The sequence below is a fragment of the Nesoenas mayeri genome (assembly GCF_963082525.1).
Source record: "Nesoenas mayeri genome assembly, chromosome: 6".
Taxonomy (NCBI): domain Eukaryota; kingdom Metazoa; phylum Chordata; class Aves; order Columbiformes; family Columbidae; genus Nesoenas; species Nesoenas mayeri.
This window is the reverse complement of record NC_137545.1, coordinates 23,027,430-23,043,848: the sequence shown is the minus strand read 5'-3', so window position 1 is coordinate 23,043,848 and position 16,419 is coordinate 23,027,430. Positions and strand designations below refer to the sequence as shown.

Genomic DNA, 16,419 nt, shown 5'->3' with positions numbered 1-16,419 from the left:
CCTCTCTATGTTCTGTGCACTCATTTACGGTACAGTATTAATGCTAATGTACATTAATTAACTATACCTACCTGGCACCGCCGGCGCCTCCCGAACGCCCGGGACGCTCTCCCGCCCCGCCCCTGGCAGAGCCGTTCTTGGCCGCCAGGTGGCGCCGTCGTACCAGAGACGAGAGGGAGGCGCGTGGTCCATCGCGGCCACCGTACGGCCGCCGCCTCCTCTCGGCGGCTGGGCTGCCCGGCAGGGGGCGCTGCAGCCGGAGCCGGCGGCCCGTCCTCCCGGCATGCCCCGCGCGCGGCCCGTCCCCGCCCCTGCCGAGCCGCGGAGGGGGCGGGGCGGGGAGTGCCACGTCCTGCGCCGGGGCTTTGTGCGGAGCAGCGCCGCCCGCCATGGGCGCCTCGCAGAGCGTCGAGATCCCCGGCGGGGGCACTGAGGGCTACCACGTCCTGCGGGTGAGGGCGGCAGGGGCGGGCGCGCCGGTCGGGTGACTGCTGGGCGGGCGGCGGCCCTTGGGCCCGGCGGCCTCTCCCTGCGCGGGTCGGCGCTCGAGCGGCCCGAAGGCTCCCGCGCGGAGGCGGCGGGGCTCCCTGCGGCAGCGGCCGTGCCCCGCGGCGGCGGGAGGTGCGCGGCCGTCCGCGCTGCCGGCGGCGCGTCCCGGCGGGGCGGGGAGGCGAGTGGCCCGTTCCCGGCGCCCCGTCAGCAGACTCGGCTCCGCGCTGCCGCTCCCGGCGCTTCGCCTCAGCCGCGCGGGGCTGCGCGGGGCCTGCGTCCGGCCCGCCCGGCGCCGCAGCTCCGAGCCGCCTCTCCCCGGCTGGAGAGACCTGGCGGCCGGGCTGTGCTGCCGGGTCACGCCGTCTGTGGCCCGGCTGGGGAACAGGCGGGCAGGCGCGGTGCGCGGGAGGTGCTGCTGCTCTTTGGGCAGCTTTTTAGGGCAGGGCTGCTTCTCCTCGCTAGAAAATGCTGCTCGCACGCTGGCTCGTACACGTTCAAACTGCATTTCAGAGCTGCGCCCTTTGGGTGTCTGCCTACGGTGACACGTAGGGCGTTTTATCTTGATCGTGGCATCGCGATTTGCGCGGTAGCTGCTTCAGCCCTCAGCGGGAGTTCCAGAGGCATTTAAATGACAAGCGGCACACCTGCCAGAGCTGCCTTCACAGTGAAGGCGTGTTGCTATTTTTCATAGGTACATAGTTTCTGTTCATGCTGTGGCTACAAAAGTTTGGGTATGTGTGCAACAAAATATTTTGGTAGGCTGCATTAAAGGTCTTGTGAGCAGCCTTTTGGAAGTCCTTTCTTTAGCGTGTGTTTCACACAGAATCACAAGATGTTAGAGATTGAGCAGAGCGGTACCTGGGCTGTGTCCTTGGATCTGACACGCTGGGTGACACAGTGACTCTGCTGGAGCTACTGACAGCCATACCCACAGCACAACCTCTTGCCACTGTAGCTACAGCCTGGGCACCCTGACTGCACCCTGCCGGGCTACTTTGCTGTTGGCATCGGACCTTCGCAGGTCAGCTCTCTGTCTAGAGCTGGCCCCACACTTTGGACACGTGAAAGAGCACAAGACCTCAACTCACAGGAATTAGTACTTCATCAGTCCAGCTTGCTAGTAGAGAGCTACAGCTATATGGACAATACCATGATGAAAAAAAGAACAGAGATCATTTTTCAGGTGTTAAAAAATGCTACATAATGCTTTTGAGAATCAAACATTGATGCTTTGATCAAATCCAAACATTCATCTGTCAAAATTTGCATATAGGCGAAAGTCATGGTGGTCTTTGCTCCTGGTGTTAGAGAAGCTTGACACAAATGCTCTGCCTGTCTGCATGCACTGGCCTTTGGTGGAACTTGGGGTCAAGCAATACTGCTATTTTCTTCTAATTTATTGTCAGGTAGACTTTCTTTCTGAGCTCAGTATTTTAATCAGATAAATGAGAATGGTAAAAAGAAAATGGCAGTAGTCTTTCTGTGTTACAGATCTAATTCAGATAAGGTCAGATATATTTGATAATACAAAACTTCTGTAAATAACATATATTTCATTAAGTTGTTGGAAAACTAGAGAAACATCACAAAATCTTTTCAAATATTGAAATAATTTGTTTGGGTAGGGCAGATAAATGAAAAATACCTGTTAAAAGGCCATGAAACAAATTAGTTACGTGGTTCTGAATGACCACAGGAGCCAAGTAGAAGTTGCCAGGAGGATGAGCAAAGTGAGACTGTTGCAAGTCACAGGTTTCTTACAGTGAGGCTTTTAACCTGCATGCATTGCCTCCCTGTACAGCTGGTAGCAAAGTCTCTTTTCCTGCTCACTTCAGACTAGGGCAGAAATATATACAGCAAGTGAACAAACACCATTGTTAATTTCTGATGTTATTTTTGCAGATTACTTAAATCTTTTTGGCAGCTCTCATTGTGAGCTTTATGATCTGTGCACTTGTAACAGGAAATAGGAATGCTCCAGAACTGAAGTGCTGTCGAAGGAAAGTGATTTCATTAGCTGCATGCTTGAAAGGAAGCATTGCTGTGCATTGCGCTGGTGGGGTTTCTAGACATTGAAATGTAGTGCTTTTTTTTCTCTTTTTTTTTTTTTCTCCCTGAGAGGGAGAGAAAGTTACACACTGTTTTGTTGCCCTACTCTCTTTATAGTTAGACCTAATAATCAGACATTTGTTGGAAGCATTTCTTTGGAATACGTTTTTATTAATCATATGTGCATTTGCTCTTAGACTTCCATTTACTGATCTTTGTCAAGTGCTCATAAATCTTCCTTTTAAGTAGTACCGCCCAGACTGGTATTGTGCAATGCTATTTACCTCTTGGAATTTTATCCATCAATTGTTTTTCTCCTCCATACATTTATTTTAACATATGTTATGTGGCTGATTGGAGCAACTGTCTGACTCTGTGTATTGCTCAATGTCCATTTGTTTCTGCTCTTCAAAATGGAATGAAGGAAAATTTTGAATAACTTTCTCGTTCAGCAATGCAAAACTGCTACAGTTTGCTCAGGCTGTTGTAATGACTTGACAATTTCTTCAAGGAATAGATGATGTAAGAATTTTTATCTGCAAGGGATTTTGATGTTGCTGTGTTATGTGCTGTTCTCCCTAAAAGATACTGAACAGCAGTGCCCAAAGTCTGTTGTAGTAGAGGTACAAACATGTCGCCATAAAGGGATGACTTATTTTTAAAAGCAGCCTCACATTTTAAAAGCTCAATTTAAATTCTTGGTGCAAAAATAAAATTTGATGCTACCTATAGGGAATCTCTTTTCTTGTAAGAAAGCTTATAAAGCTTTTTCTCTTGAAAATGGAATATTTAATAAGAAAATTCAATCCAGTTATACTATATATTGTGTTAAAATAGCTGGCAGACAAAAACCCAACAGATTCTATCAGACCTAGCAGAATTACTTATATAATGATACATAATGAAATTTTATTACCAATTACCGAGTGGGTGGAAGAACTACAAAAAAACTACTTTCAGCATTTTGTTGGTAATAAAGTAGATATTACTCAGGAAGCATTTCTTATATAGAAAAAAAAAAAACAGCCTCAGAGCTTCTGCTCTTTGAAAGTTGTATGTTTAATGCTTGAAGCTTCTGAAAGTTTAAGTGGATACTAGTATAAGTTATCTGACTTTCCAAAGTGGTTAGTGCCTTCATCTGCCTCTGAAATTGTGGTTTCTGTGCCTAATTCCATTTACTGTAGTACGACTTGCTCGGGACTTAAATTTGTGACCATTGTGTTGCTGAGCAGCCTTCTTATGATGTGTAATGTAAAACATATACTGTGTAGGCATAGAATGGTAGTGTTGGGAAAAGTGTTCAGCAAAAGGGAACTTTATGTGTTTACCATAAAAGAAGTCTTTTGAGTTACGCAGATGAAAATTAGTGTCTTGACTTTGAATCCTTTTCCCTGTTTAATTCTTGACAGTGAATTAAAAGTGAAATAATTAGTGTGTAATCTGTGTGCTCAGCAGCACTGCTGTCCGAGTGCTGTCCTCTCGGTGAGGAGCTGCAGTCCTGCAGCATCATGCGAGACTGGAAGGGTCACACAGCCCTTTCCTGCCTTCTGACGCTCAGTATTCTTGGCAGATGTTTTCCTTGCTCACTCTGAAAAAGCTCCGATGGTGGCAGTTCCACAGCTTCTCCGGGTAGTCAGCTCCGCTGTTTTTCTCTACTCTTAGAAAGTCACGGTGTTTACCCATGGGTATCTGTAGCTGACATGTCTGAAATAACAGCTGGCTTTGAGAGAATTAGGCTTCCAAAGCTGCCAGGGATGGTGTCTTGCCTGCACTGGCGTCTGTTGTAAATGGTATTACTTGATTACTTCTCTGTCCTTATTTGATCACAAAGGCAAGTTACTAAATACCTACTTGGGGCATATAGCAAAGCTATACAAAGCCAGATTGTTCAGGACGCCTGGAGTTTATGTACATATACGTGGAATCTATATCCTAAGGTCTCTGGTTATCCTTTGCTGCTGTAGTTCCTGGAAAAGAATCATGGCCACGGAGCTTTGAGCAGAGAGCTGTGCTGTGCATTGGGTAACTGGTTGAAAATAAGGTGGTGTGACATAAAAACTGTATGGGGTCATTGTTGCTGTTTTAAAGAGGAGACTTTTCATATGGAATGAACTTGGCACTTCTGTTTTGTTTTTCTGGGACTGCCAGGCATAAAAATGCTTTTCCGTCAGTGGCGGTGGGCCCAGACAAGCTAGGGAAACAGGAGACTTTTTGTGACTGAGCCTCTGCATGGCAGCATGAGGAAATGTGCTGACAGAAGGGATGCAGCTACATGCTTATGATTGATGCAGCTATAAGAACTTGATTTCTTTAGGTAGGGCTTCCTGGCAATTTTTACATGCCTACTTAGAAGCAAACCATGCGGAGGTGTTCAGGCTAGTGATGGGTTTGGGGAAGTTGTTCAACTTCTGAAGATACTTTCTGCAAACTAATTGTTCAGAACTTGGAAACTCTTGCAGTATCTTCACCAGTTTGGGGCAGACCTGGTGTACCAGATTGGGTAGACTATAAATAATTTAATTAGAATGTCAAATCTATACCTCACAGATGTCAGCAAGCTTTATGCTGATGGATGCTAAACACGTGTAATTCTCATTTATTGTAGGTGCTCCTTCTCATTTTAAAAGATTAGCTTATTGAGTGCTGGTCACTGGTTCATGGTGTTCAGAATATAATCTATCAGAGGTTGTGGGGGAGGGATTTGTGTCAGCATATAGAGGTTTTGTTGTTTAGGTTTTTTTAAGACCTTGGTTTGGAAATAGAGGGAAATATCTGAATACTGGCTGAAAGAAGTCTGGGTTTTCATAATTTCAAGGCCATGACATGTATCCAGTCCTAACAATCTGATGTGTTATCTGAATAAATATATTGGTGTGCTGGGTTTACTGATTTTTTTTTTAATGATGAGGTTTAGAAAGATATATTCTTGTTTTCAAAATAACTTCTGAAACCATCTGCTGATTTCATTTTGGTATAAAGCCTTTATGTCAGGCTCATTAAAAATGCAAAATCTAAGTTCTTATATGTCAAATGCAATAGGTGGTGGAATGAAAAAGAGAGGCTATCAAAGTATTTTCATATCGACTCCCTAGACTGAGGGAAGAGCAGTGAACAGTACAAGCTCATCCTACATTAGCTACTGGAAAAAACACATCAGAGGAGAGCGTGTTTTGAATTACTTAATTACTAGAGAAACTTCAAGCCTGAGAATACAGTTATGGAGCATGTCTGTGGGAAAACAGAGTTCTCTAATTCTGCTTTCATGAAACTGTTTGTTTAACCTTTCTTTGTCAGGAAGGCCTCAAGTACCCAGCTTAGTAGGTAAATACGTGCAACATTTGAGAATAATAATTCATACGGTGTATTTTAGCTTCTCTGTGGCTTTTCTCAGAAGCTAAAATTGCTGTTCCTTGAGGCTGTTCTGGAGTAGCTCTACATTATTGCAAGTTTTAATATCTAAAGTTGAGTGAGCTCTAGGGACAGACCACTAATGTCAGAGCAACATCCACAACGTGCCCAGGAGTTCCTGTGCAGTTGGTGTCAGAGGGCCTGAGACGTGGAGCTTGGCATTTGCTTTTACCCTGTTACTTGGTGCACAGCTTGCTGTCAGGTCTCTAGGTGCCCTTGGTGAGAGGCATCTTGAGCCAACAGATTGAGTAAGTAACACAGAGGCAGTGGTTTGGATTTAGTTAGCAGGACTGCAAGTTACTTTGGCGATTGAGAACTGTGGTTCCATACAGAGGAGAATATCTGTACCCCCAGCTGTAGGAAATTATTTCCAAGGAACATGCAGGCAATTTGAAGAGGCACTTTTGCAGATACATGTCAAGTTCTGGTTAGAAATAATAAATGTGGGGTTTGAGGACGTTGTTGCTGCCTCAGTGTTTTTTATGACTTTGGGATAATGTTGGTTTCATACTTTTTTTTTTCTGTTTTTAAAGTGTTGGACAGCAGTCAGTGTGTGTGATATGACCCTGGAACTGCTGATTCCAGATTATTTTTTTCTTTAATGAATCTTTAGGTTATGTGTTAATGTTCTAAGCTTCTGGTGTCCAGTACAGAAAGCTGCCAACAAGTAATTTGAGGTTTTTTCCAAGCTCTGATTTCATGAATTTGTCAGGCAGAGATAAATAGACCCTAAGAGAACAGTTTCAGTAGTAATCAAGCTTTTTTTTCCATATTAGAATATTTTGTTCTAGATGAGTCATGTTAAGAAAACTCAATTCCTGCAGAATCAGACCGGTATTGAACAAACTAGCAGATTTGTACCAATGCTGTCAGATGGAATAACACATAATGTAAGAAACCACACTGTAAAGGGTAATGCTTTTCAGATATTTTTGGAAGATGAATGTACCACATAAAAGAAAAAGCCAGTGGGTAAAATGAATCAGCTTACAAATAAAGAAAGATATTCTTTGCTACAAAGGCTGTAGGAAAAAACTGATAGCCGTACTGGAGTTACTTTTGTCTCTCAGCAGTTCATGTAATAGAGAAAAACCAACACTGGCAAAATGTCTCTCGGTTACTCCATTTTGAATGAAAATCATACTTTAACCATCTGGGAGCAATGTGTGTCCAATACTTAGACCTTGTCTGAGTGGAGTGGTTGAATTATTTAATCTGCCATGGCTGCAAAATTGCATGTGTCCCTGTTCCTGCAGCTTGTTGGTAATGAATCCTTGGTTGTACAGACACCCTCTGTGTCTCAAGATTGTCAACAGGTGATGTTTAATCATGAGATGCCTACACAGATGTGATTCGCTTTTTCCGCTAGTAGGCATGAGATAAAAAGCAAGGTCCAATGGTGGTACTTCTGTGGAAAATTACTGCTTTTTAACCAACTTTTTCAGAATTCAGTAAGCTTGTCCTTTGACCATAATCTCCTTTATTGAAGTAAATATCTCAAATTTATCTGCTGCTGCAGCTGTTAAGCAGTGCTTGTCCCAGACAGTGGCTACTGTTGTGTCATTCCTCAATAATTTACAAATTCCTGATTATTTTAAAATGTTTCTCTCTTTTTTTAAGGGAGGGATTTCTTTGGTCCAAAATATTATATTTGAACATTTAAAAATCATATATACAAATATCAGTAGCTTCTAGAGCTATGGTAGAAATACAGAAATATAGTTGTAATCTATGAATCTACATTGGTACACTGTTGCTAAATTCTTGTTTAACTTTGTTAGGTACAAGAAAACTCACCAGGGCACAGAGCTGGATTGGAGCCATTCTTTGATTTCATTGTGTCCATTAATGGTTCAAGATTGGTAAGTATGTTGCTACTTAGAATCTTGAATGTAAACAATGTGTTGAGAATCTTATTTCCATAGGCAAATTAATGCATTTTTAAAATTTAAATGTATATAAAATAGTTCTCCTTAGTTTAAAATGAGAGAGCCTAACTGCATCAGATATTATTTTCTTTCACCCTGTAGTTATAATTCTACCAAGAATTTAGCTGGAGAATAAGGATGCAGACAGATGTGTTCCCTCCAGACATCTGCACCAGCATGTGGTTGTGTTAGTGCCCCCTCCCTGGTCTGTTTGTAGAACTGCTTGTGTGAGAACTTGGAGGTTGGTTGAAAGAGCTGTTGTCAAAGCTGTCAGCTGGGCAGGAATTGCAGAGAAGGTTTTCGAGCAGGGCTGTATTGAGACAGCAAACCATCGTAGCGCTGGAGAAGAGTTGTGGGTAAGCTCTTCCACCGGCGTGACTGGATTTACGAAAGCCTCTGAAAAGCTGCAAGGCATGTCCTTTCAGGTTTGGAAAGCATGATCTGTTATTGTAATACCTCAAGTTTTCACCAGAGTTGTATTGTAGAATTGTGGAGGGAAGCTTGTTATAAAATAACTGTAGATACATATTCTGATAACGCACAGTGTTTTGGGGCCTTTGATGTACAGAAGTTGTGCTATAGAACTTGCTGTGTTAAACACTAAAACTTTGTTTGAACATTCACAGAATAAAGACAATGACACTCTTAAGGACCTGTTGAAAGCAAATGTGGAAAAACCTGTAAAAATGCTAGTGTACAGCAGCAAAACACTGGAACTGAGAGAAACATCAGTGACGCCCAGCAACATGTGGGGCGGACAGGGCCTGCTGGGTGTGAGCATTCGTTTCTGCAGCTTTGATGGGGCCAATGAAAATGTGTGGCATGTTTTGGTGCGTACAGACTTCCAAGTATTTTTCTTACTCTTAAACCTTTTGTCTTTTTACTGAAAAGCAGCTTGCAAGGGGGTTGACAAGTTGTAAGATTGAATTTGTTTCCCTTGATTTTGTGTTTTAAAAGCCTTTTGAACTAGAACCGTATGTCTGTTGAGTGTATTATAAAATCTCAAATTTCAGTTGATAGTTTTGTACCATACTTAGAGCTCCTTGGAACAGTATCAAAAGACCCATCTAGCCATTGTTTCACTAGTTCAGTGGCTATTCTACTAATTGCGTTGAAAACTTGACCAGATTGTCTGTCTGACTCAAAACTTTTGTGAAGGGCACATCTAACTGTTCTGCTACACCCTGACAGTTACATAGTGTTTTGTAACTTTTCCTCTTAAAACCAGGAAGTGGAACCAAATTCTCCTGCTGCATTAGCTGGACTTAGACCTCATAGTGACTATATCATTGGAGCAGATACCGTCATGAATGAGGTAAGTATATAAAAATAAGATTTTGAATTTTTTTAACTAAAAGAATTGTACCAGGGCAGTTTGAAACATCCCCAGTTCTGGTTTTGTTCACTGCTAATGGAAGTTAATGTAAAGAGAGAGGAGCCCTGGCATGGTACTTCCTTGTGCTTAAATGCAATTCTGGAAGCAAAAGTTGTTCTTAAGTAGAAACTTTTTTGTATGCTAATATTAATATTTCAAATAGCAGATTTGAAGTCTGGCTTGTGCAACGTGTCTTCTGAGTTGCGCTAGCAAGGCACATACTGCAGTTGGCCTTGTGATAAATAAAACAGCAGCACCGCAACAACTGCAGCACAGAGTGATTACCAGGTTCTGTCACAGAAAGTTAGGGCTAGGAATATGATTATACTACTGTTAAATGATAAAATCAATACAATAAAGCCCTTATTAATTTTTACCCTTTTCCAGTCTGAAGATCTCTTTTCCCTCATTGAAACGCATGAAGCAAAACCGTTAAAACTTTATGTGTACAACACGGACACAGATAACTGTCGGGAAGTGGTGATTACTCCAAATTCTGCCTGGGGTGGAGAAGGCAGGTAAGGAGATGAGATGTTGCAGTGGGATGGGAGTCTGTAGTTGTAAAGTCGCTTTACTGACTTTTAAGTTATCTTATTTTAAAAGCCTAGGATGTGGCATCGGTTATGGATATTTGCATAGGATACCTACACGCCCATTTGAAGAGGGAAAGAAAATTTCTCTCCCAGGACAGTTGCCTAGTGCATCACTCAGTCCTCTCAAAGATGGCTTCACAGAGGTAAGTCACAGTCATTTCTTCGGCTTGGTAAAAATGGATGTTATATTGCTTTTTGTGCTTCTGTTGGTTCTTGTGGAAACACACCCTACTGACGTAACTTGCTTTTTCTCCTTTCAATAAGGTTCAGTTGTCATCAGTTAATCCCTCAGCCACGTTACCCCCGGGGTCAGCAGGCCTTGAACAGAGTCTTTCAGGACTTTCTATTAGTTCACCCTCAACTACTGTCAGTAACGTTCTCAATACAGGTCAGTGTGGAAGTAACTAGCTTCTGAAATGCATGGGTTTTCTAACTCTTTTGGATTCACAGATGTTTCTATCAATTTAGTAGAAGGCAGAAGAGAGAATAAAATTTTAATTCCCCAAACTTTTCTCAAAAACAAAAGCTAGGGTACTGTAATTGTGCTCCACTTGCTCACAAAATACTTGCAAACAACTTCTATCAGAAATATGATGTGTATTATTGAGAATACTGTTTCTTCAGCAGCATTTTATGGTTAAGGCAAATAGTAATTCTCGTGTAACCAACTATTTATTTGTACTTCTCGAGGAAGGGAGCTGAAGTGTTGTACGCTTAAAATTAATATTGTTTTCCTGTATCCTCCACCAGGTGTTCCAACAGTTCCATTATTACCACCTCAAGTCAGTCAGTCGCTTACCTCTGTGCCACCAGTTAACCCAGCAACTACCTTACCAGGTGAGCAGGGAAAATTTATTAAAACATTTCTGAGACAGAAACCATAAGGGAACAAGGGAAGAAAGCTGTCTTTTCTACTGCTTTTTGGGGGGGACACAGGAAGGTATGACTTCATACAACTTAACACATTTCATGTTGAAGATCTCTGTACAACTTCTACAATGTTCGGAATTTTTTTTTTAGAGCATGTGCACAGCATGAACTGGCAGCAAAGCTTACAATCATTTACCTCTTAGGGCCCCCTGCACAATAGATGCAGCATTGAGCGTTTCTCAGGAAGGTATTAGCTTTGTTATTTGCAACATTTCTTGAGTTGACATATTGTTATTTTTCATAGTTCATAAATTGTATGTTGCAAAATACTTTTGCAAATAGCCTCTCAGTTTGTTTGTCTTTTGTAGTGGGACTTCATGACAGAAGAAATTTCTGAGAAGGCACATTTGCCTATTTCTGCATTCCTTTCACCCATAAAACCTCAATTTTAGGAAACTCCTTTTTAATACTCAGCTTGATCAGTCTTCCCAGTATAAATATAGGGCTAAGAATATAGAACTGTATGTTGCAGTTACTGTTTCTGAGTTATTTAGTAATTTAAACCGGTATAACAAGAGTCTGTCTACAGAGTGATGTGCATTATTTCTGATAATAACAAACATTTCAAGCACTAGTATTCCAGAATTGTTCACTGTTGCCAAGAATAGGATTGGGTAGGGTTTTACTGTGTAACTGGAACAGGACTCAATGGTGCATTCCGAAACACTGAAGGAGTTGTATTTTGTTTTGTATGCTATGAGACGAGTAGGTAAAGATGCGTTCAAAAGTTTTAAGTAATGCTTGGAGGTATGGTCTCTAACATAGAAAAAATGTGTAGTAGAGCTAACTGTGGGCATACAAGGGCAGAGAACTTTAATTTTGTACTGCTTAGGTAAAATACCAAACTACTAAGAAGTTCAGCTTCTGTTAATGTCCTCTTCTTCCTCAATGCCCTATTCACCCATTCCCCAAAATCTGCAAATGCTAATTTTCCTGTTACCTTGTTCACTGAATAGTATCATTGCTTTTTTTAAAGCCATTAGAGTATTTCTTGCTATTTGCATGGCCATACTAGTGAAATTCTAATGTATTAAATATACAGGAGGTTTAACATTTGAGTGAATTTATGTGAAGTTCAGCATTTTTCAGATTTAAAAAATATTCAAACCACAGTGGTTTGTAGCTGAGCTGAAAGCTTTTTCATTATGCCAGCCTTTGTGGCTAATGAATTCACAGGTAGGTAAAGATGACTATTTATGAATCAAAACCTGTATACAGTAGCTTTGCTTTAAGACTTTTATCCCCTCCATCTTATTACTGTAATGTTAACAGTTATTTCAGAATTAGCCTTCTCTGAGTTAACCACAAAGTAGGAATAGAGTCCTTGTCCCAGAAGTGCAGCTCTAAGACAGAAATTTCAGGAGGGGAAAGATATTCCGTAGCAAACACAATGATGAAAGGGCATGTGTTGTGTTCATCATATGTTTCTCTTCTATTCCTGACTTTGAAAGTTATTTTGTCTTGCCTTTTCTATACATCTCTCTGTTTAGTTATGAACTAAGTAGAAAAGACTAATAATAGAGTAATCAATATTAGAGATCAGAAACAGGATGTATTTCATCCTGTTATTATCTTATGCCATTCAAGTTGGGAACAAAGGGCTTCTGGTACAGTGCTGCAGTGAAATAACTACCTTTGTTAAACTTGGGATGCAAACCTACTAATTCCTTGAAATAAGATTCTGCTTTCCTCAGAAAAATCTGAGGTTGGGATATGCTAGTCCAGAATTCCTGCAAATAGGTATCTGTTTTCACTGTGCAACTTAAAAGCTGAAACTCAGGTGAATTTGCATTCTTACATGTAAAAGTGATAATGAAGATGTAAAGCAATATAAAATAACTTTATATGATCAGTAAAATCTCAGAAACAGGAAAAACAAGCAAACAAACCCCCAAACAAATGAAACGATGACAACAACAACAAAACAAACAAGAATTTTAAATTTGCAGTCGTAACTTTCTCTTTTTTGTAGGTCTGATGCCATTACCTGCAGGGCTTCCCAACCTGCCTGATCTGTCCAAACTTAATTTACCTGCACCACACATTGTTCCAGAAATCACACAGCCTGGTAAGTGCTTCTGCAAACTGAAACACTGTAATAGCCTGTCTCTCCTTAACAATCCTTAACACTCTCATTTAGAGCCACCTGGTAGAATCCTGAAGAGGGTAAATGGAGTGTTTGCCTGACATGGGAGTTGATGGTAGTGCCCACATTAGGTAGAAAAGGAATATATCTTTAGATAAGCTAATTCTAAACCTGTGTCTGTATTTAGTTGTTTCAGCTTATAGTATCTGATCTATGATCTCAAAAGAGGTAGGGCCAAGAGTGAAAGTAAATAGTTTTATTGGTAGAAGAAAATACGAGGTTTTTCCTTGTATGCTAGTTGAGATCAAAGCACCCTGATTGAATGCTAAAAGTATGAGCTAATACTAGATTTATGGGTTTGAATAAAACTAAACTGAAATTGGAAGCCTTACCTGGAATAAGGTTCTTGTTAACTTCTTGTTTCTGGCAGTTTGATGGAATGCCAGAAAAATCTAATAGTCAGTATTAATGCTTAAATACTATACCTAGTCATATGGGGAGATAGAGCAAACCTGAGTTTGTTCTGATTCTTCAGTTCTGAAGTCTGAAAAGTATCAGGCTTGAAACTAGCCCGCTGAGTCAGTGCTGTATGTATAGCATACTCACACTAAGTTGAAGAGTAAATAGGAGATTAGAGAAGGTAAACATGTTAAGCAGAGAATCTCTCCAGATCTGTCTGTGGTGTGCAGCAGCTCATTGCCTCCTTTAATCTTTTTTTGTCTCCTTAGGTTTGCCACCCCTTACCTCCTTGCCACCTCTGAATCTAATGGGAATAACACCTCTGTCAATGCCACCCAAATGTGTTCCTCTGCTTCCTTTGGTCACAGAGGCATCTGCAGTGTCTACAGATTTGCTTCCCTCCATTACTCAAGCTGGAAGCTTTTCTGTTGACCCTGTCACTACGCCAAATGTGGAACAGACCTCTACACTCACCTTGGATAGTGCTATCCCAACTGTTAAGGCAACTATTTTTGACCAATCAAGTGAATCCTCTGCAGTTAATGAGAAAACACCTGGAGTCACAGATACACAAGCTTCTGAATCATAACTCCAGATCACTCTGTTGGATTGGCTTGGTATTTATTTAGCCATGGGATACATATTTGAAGAGCAAGCTATTGTTAATTTCATACTAGTTTGTACTTAATCTTTAGGAATCCTGTAAATAATATGGAGGTATAATAAAAATAAAAGGGGGTTTATAAAGTGTGGTGGGAGGGGAGGAAGAGTACTTGTATGTAACCAAAAAAAAAACCCAACAAAATGTCAAGGTGGTAAATAGAACTCTACTGCCAAACTTGGAGGTATATGTTTTTAATATAGGCTGACAGCCTTAGTGTGCTAGGCCTGTCCTTGCTTATAATTAGCAATTTTTGCTTCTGATAGAAATGAAGCGGTTCTTGGGTGTGACATTTCCGTATCATAGTTCTTGTTCTTTGCAAGTATCTTGTTACTACAGTGGGGATGAGAATATTTAGTCCAAGTTGTGAATTTTAACACTGCAAAACTTCCACCTAAAGATATTTCTATTGAAGTTGCTGAGTGACCTGTTAACTGACATCTTGTTATTCAGCTTGTACACACATCTTTATTTTTAAGCTCTTGGGAGATGCTCAAGCCATGTTTTGTGAATGCTGCTGCATTGTTTCATATACCCACTGTAAAATGGCATTTGGAAGGGAATACAGGAAATGTTAAATGTAGCATACAATTTGGCACTTCATGACTACTGTAAGACAAAATAATGATTAAGCATTACGTACAGCAATAAATTCCTGGAATTTTATCCTTTGTGTGACAAAATAGTACATTTCTTTTTTTAGTGCTTGAACTCTCATGTAACTGTTTTTAGGTTAGGTCACTCTAGCCCAGCTCCATGAGGGGCCTCCCCTGCAGAGGAACAGATCCAGTAGGGAATGCCAGACTTTGGAATGGCAGGCAGGATCAGCACTAGCAGTTAGATTCATTGCAGCAATGAGTCATAAAATCTGCCTGCATATGATTCATACTTGGCTTTTTAAATTTATGTTGAGGATTAAAATTATAGATTAACTGTGGCCAATGCACTTGCATAAACTGGTGTGTGTGCTGTACTCCAGGTGATAGCCTTCACTCCTGCTCTCAGGTATAGCTCATGTGGAAAATGCTTCTGTACAACTCCAGTACTTCTATGCTACTGGGATTTCAGTTATACATGTTTTCTACAAGCATATGCAAACTTTAGCCCTGTCATCAGCGGACTGAAGCTAAAGTCTCTCTAAATGGCTACGTCATCACTTTCAGAAATGCAGTGTGCCTGATTAGTGTTTGGAACAGTAATTGCATGTAACTGCTCATCGTAAAGTCTCAAAGAATTAGTTCAGGTGGAAGCCTTATCTAATACCTGTCATCCTGTCTCATCTTTATCACTTAAGTATTTGTCTTTCCTCTGCCCCACTACTGCACATTTCCTCATTGCCTGTTGTGTCAAAAGCCCATGTCAAAGACAGAAACCAAATACTTTTTTTCACACTGTGAATGGTTGGTTTCTTCAGCTGTTGGGTGTGTGAAATCCCTCTGCATGGCTGAGTAGGGGGCTCACTGTTTCTCAGAATGTATTTTTGATTTAACTTTGTAAATCCAGTGCCACATACCTCAGAATTAAACCTTGCCATGAGACAAAGTATGTTCCCTGCTTTCTTTTTCTCTGTATACAGAGAATATCTGTTAGTATTGAGCTTCATAAAGCCTCGGAAGTCTGATAGTCTTTCCTGTAACTTCCTTACACACTTTCACAGCTAGCGTCCTCATCATTATTATTTTCCTTTTCTAACCCAAGAGCAGCAGAAAGAGAAGTTTTGTCACATACCCCATTTAGAGAAATTGCTGACTGTAATCCGGTGCCTTGAACTAGAATCCTTGGGTAGTTTTTTTGGGTTCTTACAGTACAGCACAGTGTCCTTTGGAGTAACAGCTGAAGTTAGCTGGCATGTTTTTGTGCTTTCCAACATCAAGCTGCAAACTTCTGTAGGTGTTGCACGGTTGTCTCTAGGAGCAGACAAAAATAAGACAGTCTGAAGCCATGCACTTCTGTTTGTTAGCTATTTTAAGGTCCCTGTTGCTGACTTTATAGATCCAGCCTTTTGATAGGTACAGAAGCAGTAGAAGTAAAGCAGTGTTTACCTGTAACCATCAGCGGTTCTGGTAAAGATAACGTGACTTCAAATTTGGAGATGATTCAGTGGTGCAGAGTTTAAGTTCTAATCTCACAGCTAGAAAGTCATAAACATTGACAAGTCAAAAACCACTTAAAAGCAAGAGCCTTCAAGACATAGTATTGCACTCTATCCCTGTTTTTTAATTCCCTTAACTAGTGAAAGAAACAAATAACTTAACAGCAAAGTCAATTATCCTGTTAAGCAGGCATTTATTAACAGCACCGGGGATCATCCACAACAAGTGCTCCCATGATGGGATGCTCTTGCGTTGCTTATATTCACACAATTATTGCATATTCATTATAATTTTTGGAAATTGTTTACCTACTTCTAAGAAAAAAATTACATAATCATAAGGTTA

The 16,419-nt window shown here is 41.0% G+C and overlaps 1 protein-coding gene across 1 annotated transcript; it reads left to right on the top strand.

The window, feature by feature from the left end:
• The first annotated feature begins 343 nt into the window (after positions 1–343).
• Positions 344–14,730, top strand: GORASP2 (golgi reassembly stacking protein 2). The gene is made up of 10 exons (XM_080346501.1): positions 344–452; positions 7,731–7,811; positions 8,504–8,707; positions 9,106–9,192; positions 9,640–9,770; positions 9,856–9,988; positions 10,110–10,233; positions 10,596–10,682; positions 12,748–12,843; positions 13,590–14,730. The coding sequence occupies exons 1-10, from the start codon at positions 390–392 to the stop codon at positions 13,907–13,909; spliced, it is 1,326 nt and encodes a 441-aa protein (XP_080202627.1). The 5' UTR covers positions 344–389; the 3' UTR covers positions 13,910–14,730.
• Positions 14,731–16,419: the final 1,689 nt, after the last annotated feature.